At 37.1% G+C, this 23,096-nt stretch overlaps 1 protein-coding gene across 1 annotated transcript; it reads left to right on the forward strand.

Annotated features, from left to right (window-relative positions):
- The first annotated feature begins 96 nt into the window (after positions 1-96).
- On the forward strand, positions 97-22,327 carry LOC140155064 (lymphokine-activated killer T-cell-originated protein kinase-like). The gene is made up of 7 exons (XM_072177750.1): positions 97-200; positions 3,168-3,329; positions 6,001-6,130; positions 8,695-8,827; positions 16,340-16,536; positions 17,602-17,761; positions 19,760-22,327. Exons 2-7 carry the CDS (start codon positions 3,175-3,177, stop codon positions 19,975-19,977), a joined length of 993 nt encoding a protein of 330 aa, XP_072033851.1. The 5' UTR covers positions 97-200; positions 3,168-3,174; the 3' UTR covers positions 19,978-22,327.
- Positions 22,328-23,096: the final 769 nt, after the last annotated feature.

Genomic DNA, 23,096 nt, shown 5'->3' on the forward strand with positions numbered 1-23,096 from the left:
CGCTAATGCTTTCATTGAACACGACTGTTTTGCGTATAACAAACACAGACTTGCTTAAAGACTACCATGTCACGCGGATAAACTTTGACCTTATTACCCACAATTCACCTTTGTAAACAAATTGAACAGGGATTTTCAAAAAAGAGAGATCTGTCTTCATTTGATTCGTGTTTTATTACTTTACTTGTGTACAGCTGAAGGTAAATTGTCGTGATTTATATGGATCTATGGTAGTTAGTATTGTCACTAGACAGATATATGGTGTCTGCTTCTTTTATTTTTAGCTAGCTGTAGCTGTAATTTGTGAAGGGATTACAGTCACTTGAGTAAGCTTATTAATAATACCAAAAAAACAAAAACAAAAAAACAAGTACAAAATATTACAATTAAATTAAACAATTTATAAATTACATATTTTTTGAGTTTAAACGTGTAAATGAGTATCACTTGTTGTACATGTACAAAATAATGCATGATTACTTGTTCCATCTAAAGTAATATTCAGATTTCCTTAAATTTAGCGCACTGCTAGCCGTCCAGCGCGTATTATTTTGCACAAGGTCCAGTGCACGCGCTTGATGTCGCGCGCGTATACGCTATATGGATATGCTGTCAAAGGAAATCTGACTATTACTTTAGTCACTAGTGCCGAATTGGTCAAGATGGGAGATGCCGCGCTTGTTGATAGAAAGACAGCTTAGGCTAATAGAAATTGGCACTCCTTTCGTGGTGGATAATAATATAAAAACAGGATCATGTCAGAAATTAATATTTTGTTCTGGGACTGATTATTCGGACTAGATAATAATAAAGTATAAAACATGCAGGCATATGTCCGGCACTTTATAGGCAGGGTGATTCTTTGTTGGATTATTTTATTTGATCCTATTTGTGACCTCTTCTCATAATTTATTACTTTCTTTTTCTCACAAGTCTGAAACATTGAGTCGCAGACTCGCAGTACCGTCCATGCGAACTTGGATTTAAGCTTAGGCCTATATCATGACGGTGTTGACGCCCCGGCCCGGCAGCCCCCAACTTAACACAAAAGTTGACAACCATGCGAGTTACCAAATTGCACGGAAAAGGGGTCATTTTTTTACCAGTAGCACTAGCAAGGATCGCAAAATTGGCAAAATAGGGAGTATTTAATTTGCACTGTCCGTGAAATTTGACAGTGAAATCAGCAAAATAGGGGTATTTAACTTGCACTGTCCGCAAAAAATTTGGATAAAAGGGGTACATGTACTTGAGAAAATCCAGAAATTTTATGTCAATATTTAGTGTCATTGATATTAAAGGGGTGTTTGAAATTCTAATCATTGAAAAGGGGTGTTTGAAATTCTGGTCATTGAAAACCACAAAAAGGGGTTGTTTTTGGCCATATTTTGTCCTCGATTTTGCATGAAAAAGGGGGGTAAATTTAATGAAAAATCATTGCAAAGGGGGCCTTTGAAAGATTTTGTAACTCTCATGGTTGTCAACTTTTGTGTTGAGTTGGGGGGCCGGGGTTAACGCAACTTAGAAAACTTGGAAGTATGATATATCTCCTTAAATTTGCCTCTGTGGGCCTACTTTAATAAATACGAATATAGAGTAGGCCTATGACTGACTGTGAATTAATTTAGATGCCAAGACAAACATATATCGTAAAAGTCACCGGCACTTGCAAACGTTATGACTGAACGCTGTACAATGGTTTATACTCGTCATGTATATCGCCATGGTCGGGCACGTACCGGGACTAACCGGGTATGTAGGCCTATTTGCATGCTTGTCGTGGTCGACCTGGCTAAAAATCCTGGCGTTTGGTGGCCGAATGTGGCAACCCAACATTTACGGTCGACCTGGGAGAAACCGATTTACGATAACTTAGGTGGTCTATCGTGTGCGATACAATATTTTAGGTCGACCTGGGATTTTTTTCTCCCAGCTTGACCCAAAACGTGTCACTAGTGCATAGTGCACTTTACCCACATGGCCCATTTCTACGTTGAATCTCCAAGTAAAGGTATAGCTAGTAACTACAAATTTCGAACGTTTGAGGACTTGTTCTCAAGTTGTAGGTACTCCCGTAGGGTGCCTCCAGGATTTTATTTTGGCAAGTTTAAATTAGTATATCTAGTAAAATACTCACTTAGAAACATGTGTCACTGATGTATGTCATCATCTGTCATTCTGTGTGAATGCTCAACTTATTCTACGCATCAGCTTTTGTCCAAAGAAATTTTTAAAAATATGAATTTTGAGTGATTTTTATGAGCAGCGAAAAGTCCACTCCACGACTATGTACATGTGAATATGGTGATGATGAATGCACGATAAATTGTGGTGATACATACACATAGCTCCTTGGAACTCACAGTCGGAGCCATGAGTTCCAATTATTGGAACTAAGTAATGGTCCCTCTCCTCATGTCCTTCATGTCCATGTATCCAGACATGAGACGTCACACAGCGTCATCCCTATAGACCGTTTCAAACTGACTCAATAATTTTGAAATAATTTCCCCTATCGTGCGTGCATAAAAGTACCACTTCAGCATCATGTACAGTGCGAAGTTCCAATGTGTAATTTACAGGCATCATAAACTAAGTAAGATGAACTTTCGACGGTCAATTTATGGACGAGAAAGGTACTTTTGCCAAGGATACTCAATGTGCAATCAAGGGTGTGGTGGTAGTGTTGTGTAAGAAACTGACTGTGGAAGAGGTGATGCACATAAACAAAACGTTCTGTGAAAAAATGACGAAAAATGACAAACATTTCATCATTTCTTTCCATTAATCTATATTGTGAAAAACCAAATAGCTGAGGTGTTACCTCAATATGCTAGGAAAATATTTCTCGCGATGACCCCATGTTCACATTGGTGTAATAAAATGTATTTTCACGGTTTTTCCGAACTTTTCCGATCTTGATTTGAAAAGGTCATAATTATATCTTCGTGTCAGAAGTTGCCATGATAGTAGGGCGATTCCACTAGTTCTTCAACAGCCATTCATGGCGATTTTGTTCCGCCATGTTTAATACTTTTAGAGGCAAGGGTTACTTGAGAAACACTAGCAACAAATTTGCTCACGGATGCCCTCGCATTTGTGGCTAGTGAACGTTCGTATGATCGTATCTAACAAATAAAAAATCTGATCTCTTCTTAATTGTACAGAATCACAATGAGCAGTGGATTTGCAACCCCAGTGCAGAGGCCTCCTCATAGCAGAGTCACTAAGCTTAACACTGGCAAAGAAGATTTTGTCACCATACCAGCATCACCGTTTATGAAACGCCTAGGGTATGGAACAGGAGTGTCAGTGTATCTCTATGAAAGGTATAAAAACTCATGTCGCAAGACAATCGCACATAAATTAAGACATTTAAATTTGTCTAAATTCAGCAAGAAGTTCCACTCTTCTAAGTACCGTAGGTCCATACTGTAAAAGTGGAAATTTTGACACAATTAATTTTTTGCCCTTCGCCAATTTTGAACTGTTTCCCTTGTTTTTGAATTCACAATTATTCTAAGTTTCCTTACATTGACCTGTACACAAAAGGAATATTATTGATGTGTTGTTATTTTCGCGGTAGCAGCTTTGAATGTGAAAAGCGCAGAAATAAATGTAGAGCGAAAATTTGTACTTTTACAGTACGGTACTCAAATGGTGCATCTTCTCTATTTTCATTTGATTCAATTTTGATGTTTCTTTGTGTGCATGTATTTTTGATGAAAATATTCAGTGAATGTGAATGAATGACTAGGAATGGAAAAGTCATATCTTAGAATCAAAAGTAAACCTTATTCAGCTTGTATTTAATAATAAGTACTGCATAGCCAGGGGGTGTTGATCTATGGGGCTAAAAATTAAAACCTTTCAACGTGGTAAGAAAAAGGGATGTAGAGAGAGTAGAAGATGAAGAAAATGGGAAAAGTATCTACCATCCGTATCATGTGGTTTCCCTGAGACAAGTGACATCAGTGCGTGCTCCAGTGGCGTAGTATTAAATTGTATGTGTCGATGTAGGGAATTAGCGTGTTTACACATGCAATCAAAGGTGATGCATCTGTTCACATGCAAATTAACTGTGACAAGGTGGGCGCATAGCAAGGTGACAAAATAGAATGGGGCAGCCAAAAGAGTTTTAAGCTAAAAATTAAAAGTGGGACGGCTTTGGTTGCCTCGCTTGAGACACGCATGCCGCATGTGATAAGGTTCTGACATCACTCGAGGAAGCCAAATTTATCAAAAGAGCAAACATATTATGACTGCAATGTATATTAGTGCTTGAGGCAATAATTATGACTTACAGCAGAATGCTTGCATTCCTACAATAGTAGCCACCGAACTTCACATTAATACTGCATCATCAGAATCATCATCAGAAACCGTAGGCGTTTGTTTCCATTATGCTCTTGACGTAATTAGTAGCTATGACCTTCACTATTCTTCTCTTTCTCTTTTCTTTTTCTTCCCTTTCATATCCTTTTCTCTTCTTTTCTTTCTGTCGGATATGTGTATGTGTATGTTTGGTGTCAATGAGGTCTCTGCACCTCACGCCTGCGCTTAGCAGAGTCCTCGTCAATCATCTCTTTTCCTCTCAATTTCCTTTGCTCAACAACCTAGTTTAGAATTGTATTACTATACTTTGTATTTATTGTATCAATGACCATTTAAAATGTATTCTGATAAGCATGCATTATTATGTTGTTGTATTTATTTATATTATACTGATATAATTGTTACTAATTGATTGTATCGATATATGATTATACCATTAATTCTTGCCTCATATTTCATATTAATTTGACTATTCATTATATCAATGATCATTCATATATTTTGTATAATCTAATGCTTGCTTAAACTTGCTTAATAATTAATCATGCAGTACTATATTGTATTATCATTATTATTATTATTTGTGTTATTATTATTATTATCATCATTATTATTATTATTATTATCATTACTGTCATTTAAAATGTAGTCTGCTTAAGCATGCATTATTATATTACTGTATTGACTTACATTATATTGATTTAATCGTAAGCTTGATTATACTATTGATTCCTGATTGTATTTAATATTCTAGCTTTATATATTTTGTATTACTTTGTTGGCTTTTATGTATTACATGCATGTTGATGATAATAAAATATGAATGAATGAATGATACTGTCTTGATTGATGCAGGGATGTGTGAGAGTATGGTCCAGTTATTCTCCAAGAATTGCTTTGGACATTTTAAGGATGTCATAATCATAATTGAAATTTGAAAAGGGGGGAGGAAGTAGACTTGTTTGATTCGTAATATAGGACAGGGCCGTAGCAAGCGGGCGGCCGGGGATGCCATGGCCGCCCCACTTTTTGAGAAATTTGTTATGTTTTTCTTTATATCTTTATTTCAATTTGGGCATATATTTGTAATTTGGCCACCCCACATTTGTGATGGGCGCCCCACATTTTTCAACCTTGCTATGGCCCTGATATAGGAAAGTATGAAGAGTGTCTATCTTATTAAAATCACACCCTAAAACTATGCACCCAATCACTCCATTTTTACTCAAAAAATGTTCAAAATTTGTCCACTTGCACAACCCCCTTACTAAGTTAGAACCCCCCTGTGTCGCACAAGTGCAACAAGTTAAATGCTTTGTTTGTAAGGATACTTTGTTGAGTCAATCCCCCTACTTGGGAAGCCTGGCTATGGGCCTGATACTATGACAATTAATTTCAATAATGAGCTGTTTTTTTCATAGAATTGAGGGAATAAATAATGACCATACTGGAAGTTGCATGATCAAACCATGAAATACTAACCCAAACAGTTCATCAAAATCATGTGACAAAACAAGTTCTTTAATGATATGATTTTTTTTTCTTCTTTCATTGACCAGTTTATGCCTCTTTTTTGGCCTGCATGACCTGGTATAATATATAGTGCCAAAGTGTACATATCAGATTTTGAAAAATGTAAATTTTGTGTCTTTTATATTTTGCTAGGAGTCCTGAAAAAGATGGGTCAGGTAGATCACCATGGGCAGTCAAAAAGACCAGAACAATTGCTGGCAAAACTAAGACTACGAGTAATGATATGGAAAGAAGACTCGCTAAAGAAGCTGCCGTACTTAAGGTAAGTGAAGTTGCATCTGTATTTAAATTTTGATACTAGAGATAGTCAGCAAAATAGACTCAATGTTGACTTCAACATCAATCCTTCCATGCTATTGATTGACATTACATACTGTTGATTTGTGAGCCTGACCAAATCTTAAAAAGTGTCGCATATAAATGGACCAGTCTGACAATAAAATATCCCTTTGTAAATTCTTTCATTAAAATGTACTAATATGTGTCAATTTGACAATTAGAAGCCATAATAATCAGTCACCATAGGCTATTTAATAAAAGGGACTAAATTTAATGCCCACATGACCCATGGGCGCCACCATAAGACCACCAAGTGATCAGCAGATGTGCTACAATGCTAAGAGATAGGAATTTTTTAGAAAAATATCATCAAAATTGCTGAAAATGGACTACTATAAGGCAACGTAATTACACATTGGGGGATTCTACTTTTTTAGTATGTTTTCAAGAACTAACTTTTGGAAGTTTTGACCGACAGAAAAAAAAAGTTATTGACGGAAACTCTTACAATAATACTACAAAGTTGCAAAAAAATGACAAATTTGCTAGAAAATTTGGACATGCATCCCGTTTCCAATTGAAATACACAGGAAGACCACCCGCTGTGCCAAAGGTCACTTTTCCAGACATCCTGTGTAGAGGCTGTAATGTCAGCGCCCATCTGGTCACGTGGGCATTATATTAAGTGCCAGTTTATTTAAATACCCTAAGACGACTGATAATTGACGATGGCCCATAGATTGTCAGACCATAGATTAAGCGCAGTGATTTATAGTGCGCTACACACAAGCACAATGCCTAGACGTTGATCCACAAACCTCCGCAAACATGTTGTCGCTGGCAAATACGGCCCTACATCATTCCATAAACTATTTAACAACAACACAGGGATTTTGCAGCTTCAAGAGCGCACATCCTAGACATTCCACATAACCTTCCTAACCAGGATCAGCTTCCTGAATTTCGTACATGTTACAAGTTAGACAATTAGCAGAAAGTTCCTTGTCCAGGGGAATTTCAAGCTAACTCAATTTTAGTAGAGGTGATACATATTGTTGTGCCCTTATAGAATTCCATCTTCAGAATCACTGTCACTCACACCCAACAATCCCTTGCTTTTCAGCTTGAATGACAACTTCTATGTAGTAATGTTTTCATACCGGTACCTTAAAACAAAGCCAATTCTTTCTAGTATTGATATTTTTTGGGGTAATCAGAAAGTACTGTCACTACAGCAAAAAGTGGATCTTTACAAAGGTTGACTCCGCAAAAAATGAGTGGTGACAAGTTCAAGAGGGAGAATAAAAGATCACCATTGCAACAAAGTCAGCATCACAGCCTTTCAACAAACATATTTAACATGATCATAACCAGTCAGAATTAATAGGTAAATTTTCACAGGAAAATTTTCTGGACATGTGACACCCATGGGCGCAGACATATGTGACGTGTCATGTCAAAAGGAGACACTTTTGGGCAGGATCATAAATGGAGAAATAGCCAAAAATCTGCCGGTGGGTTATATTTTCACAATCTGGGTTTGTTGCGAATTTGTGATGTTATTAATGTTAACAATATTGTCTGATAGTTTCAGACCGGAATATAACTGGCATCTTGTATTTTTTGAGACAATGTTCAAGTTAATTCCTACTCTCAACATTGCCAATAATATTTTTAAAGGCCGATATCTCAATTCCCAATTTTATAATACCATAACTTCCGAACTCAATATCTTCGCTTAGGAATCTCCGATTTCATTGGGGAAAACGGCGTTGTGGAGCAAAATATCTCTATATTTAAGATATGTAAAAACCTCAAAATTCATAACCTGCCCAAAAGTGTCTCCTTTTGACATGACACGTCACATATTAGCATTATGGAATGTGAGCCCGCGCACAGCGGGAGATCTTCCAATGTATTTGAATAGGAAGAATTCCTCCTTTCATGCAAAATAAGTAACTTGTCGCAAGTTAAAAATATTATGGTAAGAGTTTCCGTATATAAATATTTTTTTCCGTAGGTAGATATTTTTGAAATTACGTTTTGATGATATTGTGAAGAAATTAAGATTGCATGATATTCAATAAATTTGCAATACACAAATTTCTATCGAAATTGCGGCCAAGAATACTATTCCAATTCAAAATTACTAAGACTTGAATAGCGAGGTCACCGCCGGGGGTCAGAGATCAGGCTCGAGGTTACACTTACATTGATACGCATTGGTCATGTGTCCAGAAAATTTTTGTGCCCGTGAAAATATTCCCATTAATGTTGACTGATAACACAGATTCATTATCTAACATTTCCAGGGAGATTCAAATTCTGTTTAAGGTTGCTTTGCAAAAGTGAACCTTTTGGTATAAAAGGGATGCACCCACCTCTCCATCTGATTGACTGGTAGTATATTCACTAGACTCAACAGAACTAAAGGTGAAAGTGAAAGGTTTAATTACCTTAAACAATAACAACTATGCAACCACTATTTGTTAACTAGCCAACCAATGTTGTATTTGGTTGAATACAGTTATGTTTTGTATTTTACAGGAACTAAATCATCCCAACATTGTTGGATTTCGTGCATTGACTAGAGGATCAGATGGTAGTCTATGCTTGTCAATGGAGAAGGGAGAAAGAGCATTGATGGACTTGATAGAAGAGAGAGAAGAAAAGGGACAAGGTATGTTATTGGATTCAACCAGTTTGCACTTGTTAATAAATCAGTTGTTAATTAAGTAATGCATTGTTAATACTAAATATTGAACAAGAATCTAATTATTTTATAAGTCTCAATTTGAATATATTTATATCTAATTACTGGCAACACCTACACCTGCGAGTCGAAGTGGTGAAACTATATGTACATGTTTATTAGTGTTGCCATAATGGCATGGAATGGAAAATGGACTGTGTAGTAGTCTTTTTGCAGCTGACAATAAAAATAACAAGCAAAAATATTCATTAGTATTGTAATTTGCCAATCAAATGTTAAGCACCTTTGTATGAGTTATATTAAAACCAGTAAACTACAAGAATCTTTTCATTCTGATCAAAATGGGGTCGGTGTAGTTTTAGGGGCATAGCCATTTTCGGACAGCCTCAGTGAAAAGGCCATATCTAGTATCCCAGTGGGCACACCTGACGTTGAAATCACGTTGAAATATCGACGTCGAAATCAGGTTGAAATCATGTTGTATTTGCAAATGGACTTCGACCTGATGGATTTCAACCTGATTTCAACCCGATTCCAACCTAGAGGTTAGTTGAAATCAGGTTGAAATCAGGTTAGGTTGAAACTTCGACGTTGTATCAACGTTGATTCAACGTCGAAATCCTAACCTGTGCCCACTGGGATGGCTACATGAAAGGTGTAATTTAAACAAGTTCAAAGCTATAATAAGTCACAGACCTTAGCATTCCTAGTTCTAATTTCAGACCATTCTTTTATTTCTACCGTATCTCTCAGAATTTTCATACATACTGTCTCTTGTTTTATTTCTCCCTATCTGGAAGATCTTTTTTAACCTGAATACAATAAAGACCCTGGCATGCAATTCTGTCCCATGTGATGATTCTGATCAGACAATACTTTGGAATTTTATTTCTAATGTGATGGAATTTGAACCACAAATATAAATACACGCAGACTTTAGCTGTAATGACACCACTTCATCATAAAATCTAGGGAATTTATTACTTTCATAATCAACAGAGTTACAATATAATACTCAATAGGAATAACAACTAGACTTAGCTGTGGTCTAAGACCACGAACACAGCCGTGTTTTGACGCCTTAATGACCTTTGACCTCAAAATATACAAAACGCCCATAGACATTGGCTAATGTCAATGTATGGGTGCAAGTGGCACCACTTTGCTATGTTATTTGTGGCAGAAAGGGGCATTTTGAAGGTTTTTCGTCTCAGACCGGAAGTGACCCCTTAATGACCTTTGACCCCAAATGAAAAAATACCACATGTACAATAGGTAAACACAATTCACGTGTGAATATACCATCACCCTCCAATGTTTTTCTTAGCAAATAAAAAATTTTGAAGGTTTTTCGTTTTATACCGGAAGTGACCCCTTAATGACCTTTGATTACAAATTTGTGAGGACCCCATAGACACTGGGTAATAACAATGCATGTGTGCAAGTGGCGTCACTGTCATAACGTAATTTGTGGAAGAAGAAGCATTTTAAAGGAATTTCGTCTTAGACCGGAAGTGGCCCCTTAATGACCTTTGACCCTAAATGAAAAAATATCACAAATGCACAGAGTAACTACAATTTATTTGTGAACATACCGTTACTGTCCTATGTTTTTCTTAGCAAATAAAAATTTTTGAAGGTTTTTCGTTTTATACCGGAAGTGACCCCTTAATGACCTTTGACCCCAAATTTGTGAGGACCCCATAGACACTGGGTAATAACAATGCATGTGTGCAAGTGGTGTCACTCTCCACGTAATCTGTGAGAGAAGAAGCATTTTGAGTTGAAATCACGTTTTTGACGCCTATGACCCCTGTTTGACCTTTGACCCCACGAGTTTCATGTGACATGTAGGGGCATGGTCAGTGATGGTTGTGACCAAGTTAGGTCAAAATCGGTGCAAGCATGTAAGTGCTAGAGCAAATGTAGTGGTCGGCAGAAAGAAAGAAGAAAGACTAGACTAAGCTGTGGTCTAACCCATTTAACACAGCCGTGTTGTTACCCTTAATGACCTTTGACCCCAAAATATATGAAACGGCCATAGACATTGGCTAATGTCAATGCATGGGTGCATGTGGCACCACTTTGCTATGTTACTCGTGACAGAAGGGGCATTTTGAAGGTTTTTCGTCTCAGACCGGAAGTGACCCCTAAATGACATTTGACCCCAAATAAAAAAATACCACATATGAATTGGGTACCCACAATTCATGTGTGAACATACCGTTACTGTCCTATGTTTTTCTTAGCAAATAAAATTTTTGATGGTTTTTCGTTTTATACCGGAAGTGACCCCTTAATGACCTTTGACCCCAAATCTGTGAGGACCCCATAGACACTGGATAATAACAATGCATGTATGCAAGTGGTGTTACTGTCCGGCGTAATTTGTGGGAGAAGAAGCATTTTAAAGGTATTTCGTTTTGTACCGGAAGTGGCCCCTTAATGACCTTTGACCCTAAATAAAAAATACCACATATACACAGGGTAATTACAATTTATGTCTGAACATACCGTTACTGTCCTATGTTTTCTTCTTAGCAAATACAATTTTTGAAGGTTTTTCGTTTTATACCGAAGTGACCCCTTAATGACCTTTGACCCCAAATCTGTGAGGACCCCATAGACACTGGATAATAACAATGCATGTATGCAAGTGGTGTTACTGTCCGACGTAATTTGTGGGAGAAGAAGCATTTTAAAGGTATTTCGCTTTTGTACCGGAAGTGGCCCTTAATGACCTTTGACCCTAAATAAAAAAAATACCACATATACACAGGGTAATTACAATTTATGTGTGAACATACCGTTACTGTCCTATGTTTTTCTTAGCAAATAAAATTTTTGAAGGTTTTTCGTTTTATACCGGAAGTGACCCCTTAATGACCTTTGACCCCAAATCTGTGAGGACCCCATAGACACGGGATAATAACAATTCATGTGTGCAAGTGGTGTCACCGTCCTATGTAATCTGTGAGAGAAGAAGCATTTTGAGTTGAAATCACGTTTTTGACCCCTATGACCCCTGCGTGACCTTTGACCCCACGAGTTTCATATGACATGTAGGGGCATGGTCAATGATGGTTATGACCAAGTTAGGTCAAAATCGGTGTAAGCATGTAAGTGCTAGAGCAAATGAAGTGGTCGGCAGAAAGAAGAAAGAAAGAAGAAAGAAGAACTAGACTAAGCTGTGGTCTAACCCACGAACACAGCCGTGTTGTTACTCCTAATGACCTTTGACCCCAAAATATATGAAAACGGCCATAGACATTGGCTAATGTCAATGCATGGGTGCATGTGGCACCACTTTGCTATGCTACTTGTGGCAGAAGGGCATTTTGAAGGTTTTTCTCTCAGACCGGAAGTGACCCCTTAATGACATTTGACCCCAAATAAAAAATACCACATATGAATTGGATACCCACAATTCATGTGTGAACATACCGTTACTGTCCTATGTTTTTCTTAGCAAATAAAAAATTTTGACGGTTTTTCGTTTTATACCGGAAGTGACCCCTTAATGACCTTTGACCCCAAACCTGTGAGGACCCCATAGACACTGGGTAATAACAATGCATGTATGTAAGTGGTGTTACTGTCCTACGTAATTTGTGGGAGAAGAAGCATTTTAAAGGTATTTCGTTTTGTACGGAAGTGGCCCCTTAATGACCTTTGACCCTAAATAAAAAATACCACATATACACAGGGTAACTATTATTTATGTGTGAACATACCGTTACTGTTCTATGTTTTTCTTAGCAAATAAAAATTTTTTGAAGGTTTTTGTTTTATACCGAAGTGACCCCTTAATGACCTTTGACCCCAAATCTGTGAGGACCCCATAGACACTGGGTAATAGCAATGCATGTGTGTAAGTGGGGTCACCGTCATACGTAATCTGTGGGAGAAGAAGCATTTTGAGTTAAAATCACGTTTTTGACCCTTATGACCCCTACGTGACCTTTGACCCCACGAGTTTCATGTGACATGTAGGGGCATGTGCAATGATGGTTGTGACCAAGTTAGGTCAAAATCGGCGTACGCATGTGAGTGCTAGAGCAAATGTAATGGTCGGCAGAAGAAGAAGAAGAAGAAGAAAGAAGAAGAACTAGACTAAGCTGTGGTCTAACCCACGAACACAGCCGTGTTGTTACCCCTAATGACCTTTGACCCCAAAATATATGAAAGCGGTCATAGACATTGGCTAATGTCAATGCATGGGTGCATGTGGCACCACTTTGCTATGTTACTTGTGGCAGAAGGGCATTTTGAAGGTTTTTCGTCTCAGACCGAAGTGACCCCTTAATGACATTTGACCCCAAATAAAGAATACCACATATGAATTGGGTACCCACAATTCATGTGTGAACATACCGTTACTGTCCTATGTTTTTCTAAGCAAATAAAAATTTTTGACGGTTTTTCGTTTTATACCGGAAGTGACCCCTTAACGACCTTTGACCCCAAATCTGTGAGGACCCCATAGACACTGGGTAATAACAATGCATGTATGCAAGTGGTGTTACTGTCCTCACGTAATTTGTGGGAGAAGAAGCATTTTAAAAGTATTTCGTTTTGTACCGGAAGTGACCCCTTAATGACCTTTGACCCTAAATAAAAAATACCACATATACACAGGGTAACTACAATTTATGTGTGAACATACCGTTACTGTCCTATGTTTTTCTTAGCAAATAAAAATTTTTGAAGGTTTTTCGTTTTATACGGAAGTGACCCCTTAATGACCTTTGACCCCAAATCTGTGAGGACCCCATATACACTGAGTAATAGCAATGCATGTGTGCAAGTGGGGTCACCGTCACTACGTAATCTGTAGGAGAAGAAGCATTTTGAGTTGAAATCACGTTTTTGACCCCTATGACCCCAGCGTGACCTTTGACCCCACGAGTTTCATGTGACATGTAGGGGCATCGTCAATGATGGTTGTGACCAAGTTAGGTCAAAATCGGTGTAAGTATGTAAGTGCTAGAGCAAATGTAGTGGTCGGCAGAAGAAGAAGAAGAAGAAGAAAGAAGAAGAAAGAACCTGTAAGAAAAAAGACACAGCCGTGACTAACGTCACGGCTGTGTAACTAGACTAAGCTGTGGTCTAACCCACGAACACAGCCGTGTTGTTACCCCTAATGACCTTTGACCCCAAAATATATGAAACGGCCATAGACATTGGCTAATGTCAATGCATGGGTGCATGTGGCACCACTTTGCTATGTTACTTGTGGCAGAAGGACATTTTGAAGGTTTTTCGTCTCAGACCGGAAGTGACCTCTTAATGACATTTGAAAAAAAAAAAAAAAATACCACATATGAATTGGGTACCCACAATTCATGTGTGAACATACCGTTACTGTCCTATGTTTTTCTTAGCAAATAAAAATTTTTGACGGTTTTTCGTTTTATACCGGAAGTGACCCCTTAATGACATTTGACACCAAATAAAAAAAATACCACATATGAATTGGGTACCCACAATTCATGTGTGAACATACCGTTACTGTCCTATGTTTTTCTTAGCAAATAAAAAAAATTGAAGGTTTTTCGTTTTATACCGGAAGTGACCCCTTAATGACCTTTGACCCCAAATCTGTGAGGACCCCATAAACACTGGGTAATAACAATGCATGTATGCAAGTGGTGTTACTGTCCTACGTCATTTGTGGGAGAAGAAGCATTTTAAAGGTATTTCGTTTTGTACCGGAAGTGGCCCCTTAATGACCTTTGACCCTAAATAAAAAATACCACATATACATAGGCTAACTACAATTTATGTGTGAACATACCATTACTGTCCTATGTTTTTCTTAGCAAATACAATTTTTGAAGGTTTTTCGTTTTATACCGAAGTGACCCCTTAATGACCTTTGACCCCAAATCTGTGAGGACCCCATAGACACTGGGTAATAGCAATGCATGTGTGCAAGTGGGGTCACCGTCATACGTAATCTGTAGGAGAAGAAGCATTTTGAGTTGAAATCACGTTTTTGACCCCTATGACCCCAGCGTGACCTTTGATCCCACGAGTTTCATGTGACATGTAGGGGCATGGTCAATGATGGTTGTGACCAAATTAGGTCCAAATCGGTGTAAGCATGTGAGTGCTAGAGCAAATGTAATGGTCGGCAGAAGAAAGAAAGAAAGAACCTGTAAGAAAAAAGACACAGCCGTGACTAACGTCACGGCTGTGTAAAGAACCTGTAAGAAAAAAGACACAGCCGTGACTAACGTCACGGCTGTGTAAAGAACCTATAAGAAAAAAGACACAGCCGTGACTAACGCCACGGCTGTGTAACTAGACTAAGCTGTGGTCTAACCCACGAACACAGCCGTGTTGTTACCCCTAATGACCTTTGACCCCAAAATATATGAAAACGGCCATAGACATTGGCTAATGTCAATGCATGGGTGCATGTGGCACCACTTTGCTATGTTACTTGTGGCAGAAGGGGCATTTTGAAGGTTTTTCGTCTCAGACCGGAAGTGACCCCTTAATGACATTTGACCCCAAATAAAAAAATACCACATATGAATTGGGTACCCACAATTCATGTGTGAACATACCGTTACTGTCCTATGTTTTTCTTAGCAAATAAATATTTTTGACGGTTTTTCGTTTTATACCGGAAGTGACCCTTTAATGTCCTTTGACCCTAAATAAAAAAAATACCACATATACACAGGGTAACCACAATTTATGTGTGAACATACCGTTACTGTCCTATGTTTTTCTTAGCAAATAAAATTTTTGAAGGTTTTTCGTTTTATACCGGAAGTGACCCCTTAATGACCTTTGACCCTAAATAAAAAAATACCACATATACAGAGGGTAACCACAAGTTATGTGTGAACATACCGTTACTGTCCTATGTTTTTCTTAGCAAATAAAATTTTTTGAAAGTTTTTCGTTTTATACCGGAAGTGACCCCTTAATGACCTTTGACCCCAAATCTGTGTACACCCCATAGACACTGGGTAATAACAATGCATGTGTGCAAGTGGCGTCACTGTCCCACGTAATCTGTGAGAGAAGAAGCATTTTGAGTTGAAATCACGTTTTTGACCCTTTGACCCCTGCGTGACCTTTGACCCCACGAGTTTCATATGACATGTAGGGGCATGGTCAATGATGGTTAGGACCAAGTTAGGTCAAAATCGGTGTAAGAATGTAAGTGCTAGAGCAAATGTAGTGGTCGGCAGAAGAAGAAGAAGAAAGAACCTGTAAGAAAAAAGACACAGCCGTGACCACGGCTGTGTAAAGAACCTGTAAGAAACAAGACACAGCCGTGACTAACGCCACGGCCGCGTAAAGCACGCAAGAACGAAGAAAGAAGCTGTACGAAAAACGACACAGCCGTGACTAACGTCACGGCTGTGTAATCATACACACACACTTTTTGGTTAAATCCACCAAGCATAAAATAAGTAATTATCCAAGTAAAGATAAAATCTATTCATCTTTTCACAGGTCCATTCCCAGCAAAATGTATCTACCAAGTTGCCCATAGCTTAGCAAAAGCTTTGTCATACCTTCATAACACCTGTTACATGCTGCATGGTGACCTCAAAAGTGCAAATGTACTCATACATGGAGACTTTCAGCTGGCAAAACTCTGTGATTTTGGAGTGACGTTGAAATTGAAAAAGACATTGGATGGGTTAGAGGTAGGTTCATTACAGAATATTGAGATCTATGTATCCACAGGTACTCGTGCTTTTCGGAATTTTTGCAAAATATGGAGTGATTTCTGCAGAAGAAACACAATTTGCGGAACACACAAAAAAAGTGGTCATTTTTCAAAACACATTCGCAAAATTATACAAAAAGGGTGTTCTTCACCTATGAATCAAGTAAAATAAGTGTGCATATATTTCATCATTCTCTTATTTGGGAAACAAAAATGTGCAAACCTTACTCAGTTTCAGGACTTGCTGACCTTTTGTACGCGTTTCTGTCAAAACATGGTATATTTGAAATATTGTTCATGTTTTAACCAAAAAGGGGGCATTATTGATGGGCAAAAAATGTCCAAATTCGCAAGAAAAATGGGGAGGGGTTTCCTCTGAAAAGATCGCAAAATGAGATGCAAAAGGGGTTGTTTTTAAAGTTCGCCGACAAGCATGAGTATTTGTTGATACACAGAGTTCGGGCCGCGGGACTGGCAATGTGATAGCTGGTAGTTCATAGAATTAGGTTTGCCAAAAGTGGCAAGAATGTGGTCAGTTGACTGTTGAAGAACCAATCTTGTATGTGTTGTAGCATATTTTTTCATGTCTTGTTACATAATTGTTATTTTTTCAACTGACATATATGAGGCCTGTCAATTTATTTATTTATTTTTGTTTAAAACATTTGGTAAAATGCCATGCAAACCCAATATTGACTAACAGTACTAAATTGAAGGGATGCCTATTCACCTTTCGGTAATTCTCATTAGCCTTAGTGTATTTACCCCTGATGTGCACATCTTTACTGCCCAATTTATTGATGACCAACGTGCGCAGTAAATATGTGCGCATTGGTGAGATGTCATCAGCGATAAATACGTAAACACTTATAGGATTTACCGAAAAGGTGAATTAGGAAATATTGTTAACAGTTTTGTTTTACTTATTTGGGTGGAAACGTGTTCGTTCAAATTTTCCAATTATATTTCTTAACTATTACAACACACTTGTAAAAGGATTGCACAGATGATTATGACTTTAATAATCTTATGTTCCCTATAGGACTTCGATACTGACTATGTAGGAACTCAGCCATGGAATGCAATGGAGGTAGTGATAGGAGGAACCATCACAGATAAGACAGATATGTATTCTTATGGACTCATTATCTGGGAGATGATTGCATTAGCTGTCCCTCATGTCTCCCTGCTAGGTGGTAGTGGTAAGTACCTAGCAACAAACCGAGAGGGGTTAAATGTGGTATACTGGTTTGGGTAACAAAGCATGTTCCTAATAAAAAATCCTTTAAAAAAGGAATGTGGCGCCCTATGTGAACTTGGACGTGATATGGTGAATTCCATGGTGTGTAGATTTGGTATTATAATGATTTTTCTAGGGAAGAGTAGAAGATGATCAAATGCAAGAGAAATGTGTTTGATTGGGGAAGGTGTTCTGACAATCCAAATATAAACTTAGTCCACCTCAAATGACCTGTAACAATTTGTGATTGACATTACTTAATTCACCTCGGATGACTTTGATATGACATTCAACATTTTCAAGCGCTTACACCAATCATATATCCATAACAATTTAACTCTTACAACTTCCTGTCAACTCTCTAATTTAAAACTTTAAATCTCTGTCTGTTTGCCTTTTCTGTCTTGTGCCATTTAGTACACTACAGTTTGTTACAATAATTAAGATAAGCAAACATTGCTGGATAGATAACAGGATTTAGTTATTTACTTAATCCAATCATGGAGTAACCGCTATATAGATTCTATGGTAATTAGCAAACAAAAGCCATCAGTTTAAGAAAGCTCGTTAATTGATCTTAACACTATGGACCATAAGAGTCTCATCCCAATGGCATAGTCCAATAACCTCAATTACATAATCATAGTGCAAAATTTGACCTCAAGTTGCAGAGTATGAGTTTGTGTACAAAGGATGAATGTACAAATGTATTAGGGTTTAAGAACTGTTCCCATGATAGATGAGCATGTTGTGGATCCTAGTGTATGGTCAAATGTCACCGTCTATCGGGTTCTAAGGCACACGGTAAACTGGTTGAACGCATACAAAGGTCAGGATTTATTTGGTGTTTTTATAAATCCTAATTTTGTATTTTAAACAAAGAATATACGCCACCATTTTATCCCCGTGCATATCAGAAAACAATAATAAAATAAAATCCAAGCAAATTGTGGTTTTATTTCTGAGCTGGGCATAATTTTAGCAAAACAATTGCGAAGGCAATCTAGCAAGAGTGAAATTAGAAGCCGTTCACAAAGACATGCCTATATTGTGGCCCCTCCGTAGAGGGCGCCACAAAAATGTGTGAGACAAGCTGCAGTCCCTACACCCTATTCCAGAAAAATACAAAACTAATTTTTGTTGGATTAAAATAATATTATCCTGTTTTGCTAAATGAAATATAGCTAAATCTTCATCCTTTAGTAGTATGTTTTTGGCCCTTATTTCCAAAAGTTGACCAAATAATAAAATTAAACTATCATAGTCAGTTAACTAACTTAAGGATTAAGATTCAGCTATGTTTCATTTAGCAAAACATGATAATACTTTTTTAATCCAAACAAAATAATCTGTATTTTTCTGGATCAATAATGTGTTTGCCCATCATTCTCCTAACCCTAATCACAAATCTAATCCTAACCCTAAATTCCTATTCTAAAGTCTTTAGGTGGCAAGCATTGCCTAAATTACCATGAACAGTAGATATCAAAAGAGATGTATGTTGATATTAATTCAGGAATGAATTTTAGATGTTTAGAGATGTTTTACATTACAGACATTTGTACCAATTTGTTTACATGCATTTTCATTGATAAAGGGGGTGGTACCTAGCATTGGCATAGCTAGGGGTTGTGGCGCCCGGGGCAAAGGATACATAGTGACACCCCCTCACCACCCAGAAAAAAATCTCGAAAAATTGTGTTATAATGAAGTTGGTTATAATGAAGTTGAATTTCGGTCATAAATTGATCTAAATGGATATTTGTGTTGAAAGGCGCACAAAAATTTTGACTTTCATCGCTTGAAGGGGCGCAGAATTGATGCTGAATTGGTCAATTTGGCGCTCCCCTAAAGTGGCACCCAGGGCACGTTTCCCCCCTAGTTACGCCACTTGCACCTAGTAATCACATGGTATATCAAACAGATGTCTTGATAATCTTTTTTTGTATCTTCCCAACAGATGATGATTCCTTGAGCTTTGATGAGGATATGGATGACAGTATGTGTGAGGATGCCTTCCAGAATGCACTGGGTACAAGACCACCATTACCAAACATCAAATTAGGCAAAGAATATCAACCACTCATTGAACTCTTCTGTGCATGTACTGATGAAGATCCTAAGAAAAGACCCTCAGCAAACCTAGCACTGAAGGCCCTGGAGGGTATCAGTGTGTGACTATAATAAGTTATTACACGAGTGGTCAAGTGGTATTCAGGTTTTTGTTCACTTTGGTGTGGTGAGAAAGTACCATATATAGGTCATAAGAGAGCTGATGAATTTCCAGTCATGGCACATTGGACTACAAGAACCAAGGAAGTTTTTTCAGAGCATTTTGACTAGTGCCATGCATGCTTTCATGATAAGCTGTTGCTGGGTTTTTAGAATCTCCCAGTATGGATATCATTCAGTATATTCAGTTGTTTTGATGCTATTTACCAGCTTCAACACTGGAAATATTTCAAGTTTCACATACTGATAAAAGACAAAGTAACTTTAAGACACAGTTACAATTTGACTGTTTAGATGTTCAGTTCATTAAATGAATAGAGGAATGAAGGAATATGAAATAAAGCAAAAGTTACATCATACTAACATACTAAATACCAGTAAGGGTATCAATTTAAAATTACATGTACCAAAATCACAATTTTGCTCTTTGAATCCCCAAACAAGGAATGAAATCAAAACTTCTTTCTGAAAAAGTCACCAAAATAAGGACTCAGGGTCACTTCGACCCCTTAGTGGTAAAAAGATCACTTTGCAAACCCCTTGTATCAACATGGGAATCCAACACATTGTTTAAGGACTTACTGGCCCTAATCTCCCCTTCTGATATTCAGGTCTGGATACTTACCAAATCATAATGCATGTTGTGTTTACATTTCAAAAATTTTCAAATTATTATGAAAAAATTACCAATGGATTGGAATTAGGATTTGAGGGCCCAAATGCCTATCTTTCTGTCATCTCCAACTTTATGCATCAGGGGTGTGAAATCTCCTTTTAAGCTGGATTCCTCTTTTTTGGGAATTTCTTTGAGACAAAATTGTAGATTTTTCTTTCATTTTCAGCCCATTTTGAGCATATTTCAGTGCTTTTCCTCTCTTTTCCTCTTTATTCATTCATTCATTCATTCATTCATATTTTATTTTCATCAATCATCAACATCAATATACAAGTGATACTAATAGCTCAACAAAGTAATAAAATTAAATGTAAACAAGAGTCATTGGTATAAATAAATCTCAATACATTTAGGCAGTAACAATTAAATCAATATAATCAAATTAAAATAACATTACTATGAATGATTGACACTTTAAATGCATAATGATATTACGAGCGTGCTTGTAGTAGTTTATCACGGAAATATCACACTGCAATGGCAATTGATTTTGAAGTACTTCTACGATGATAAGCGCCTAACAACTGATAAGCTGGCTCTCTACAAACACGCTCAGTGAATAATACATACTATCAAAATATAACATAGTAATACATGATAATAAATATAAAATTTTTAATGTTTTTAATATAATATTATAAGAACATAATAATGTAACAAAGTTCCTCTTTTTTCAATAGAGGTCACTCACACTCCTGATGCATATTGATGAAACGTTTCATAAAGGAATGCAGTTTCATGCCACAATGATTTATAATATCAGAGTCTATATCCTCCTGTTGTATTCTGGTTTTGTAATGGGAGGGGGGTAATCTGGAATGGGTCAATGCACACTACTCCAATTCAAGAAAAATACAGCACTAATTTTTTGGGATTCAAACAATATTACCAAGTTCTGCCAAAGAAAACATAGCTCAATCCTAATCATTCATTTAGTACTAAGTGCAGATAAAAGAAAAAGTTCACTATTTTACTAATTTCTTGAAAAAAGAGCCAAAAACATGTATTTTTGACATGTTTTCTGACAATCAAGTCACAAAAATCAAAGACATGGAACAAGTGTAAGCATTCAAGATTTTGTATGCCAAACTTTTGCTCTACTTTTGTTTCTACTTTTTTGTGTTACTTTAATTAAATGATTAGTTATACAAATGAAACATGTCTCTTCCATAATTAGAATGCATAATTTGAAATTAGACTCTGTACAAGTCTTTAGATAGGATTTATGGAAAAAAACACCCTAAAAATGCATGTTTTTGGCCCTTAAATTCATAAATTTGGTCAAATAGGGGAATTTACCTTTTATTGCTAGTTAGATCTAAATGAATAATTAGAATTGAACTGTGTTTCATTTGGCAGAAGTTGATAATATTTTTAATCTCAAAAAATAAGTACTGTATTTTTCTGCAATGGGGAGTAGGGTCTGTGCTCAATGCAGAATTTACTCAAATTTAACCGATTCTGTGCCACATCAGGGCATGAGTTATGCATTACCAGTACTATACCAACATTAATGTAAATATTTTGTATATAATTTAAATAAGATACAGAGTGTAAATACAAAATAGGTAAGTAGAGTCTTGAACTACTAGAAAAGTGTTGTTCCTCTTCATATATTTGATGACAATAAAATTGTTATAATTGAAAAGAATGGTCAAATGAATTGAAATTATTATTTGCAGACTCATATCCGGGACTCATATATCTAGCTCTATTTCATGTCTTTATTATTTTAGCTCGAGAGATCATTGTCCCAATTTTTACTTCAATCCTGATAAGTTAGTTTGAAAGTAACATTTTGGAGCTAGGAGGGAGTGAATTATACAATCGATAAGAAAAGTAATATATAAGTACACACCCAGTGCCTGCCATTATTACACCTCTATCAGGTCAAAGGTTATACCCAATAATCACATCTTTTAGGACTTTTTCACACAATGAACAGTTTAGGAATTCTCACCCCATCACCCTTACCTCTTATGATCTATACTCCAATGGCCAAACAGTTGTTGATAACAAAACCAGGCCCGGTGCGCACCCCCCCCCCCCCTCACCCATAAGAAGACTCACACTACACCACTGACATTGTTTGGGTTGGCCATTTAAGCCCCTGCTCCTCAATCCAGTTGTATTCTAGAGCTGTTTCTTTGTAAATTTTGCAATAATAAAGAACTAGGTAAAAACATGGATTTGCCCCCAACAAAAATCCTAGCTATGACTAGGTATGTCACAGTGGCTGCACAATAATTCTGCTACACTGTGCATGCAAGCATAACAGTGAATTGAAAAGCGCGCGCTTCAAAGTTGGCCAATTTTAATAAACATCCATGTCGACAAATGAATTTCCTCAGTATGCTTCATTTATCCAAATTGTTTGAATTTTTAATAT

The sequence above is a fragment of the Amphiura filiformis genome, chromosome 6, assembly GCF_039555335.1.
Source record: "Amphiura filiformis chromosome 6, Afil_fr2py, whole genome shotgun sequence".
NCBI lineage: Eukaryota > Metazoa > Echinodermata > Ophiuroidea > Amphilepidida > Amphiuridae > Amphiura > Amphiura filiformis.

Coding starts and splice junctions, on each gene's coding strand:
- LOC140155064 (XM_072177750.1), top strand. CDS start 3,175: ATGAGCAGTGGATTTGCAACCCCAGTGCAGAGGCCTCCTCATAGCAGA. Junction 3,330..6,000: donor TCAGTGTATCTCTATGAAAG/GTATAAAAACTC, acceptor ATATTTTGCTAG/GAGTCCTGAAAAAGATGGGT. Junction 16,537..17,601: donor AGACATTGGATGGGTTAGAG/GTAGGTTCATTA, acceptor TGTTCCCTATAG/GACTTCGATACTGACTATGT.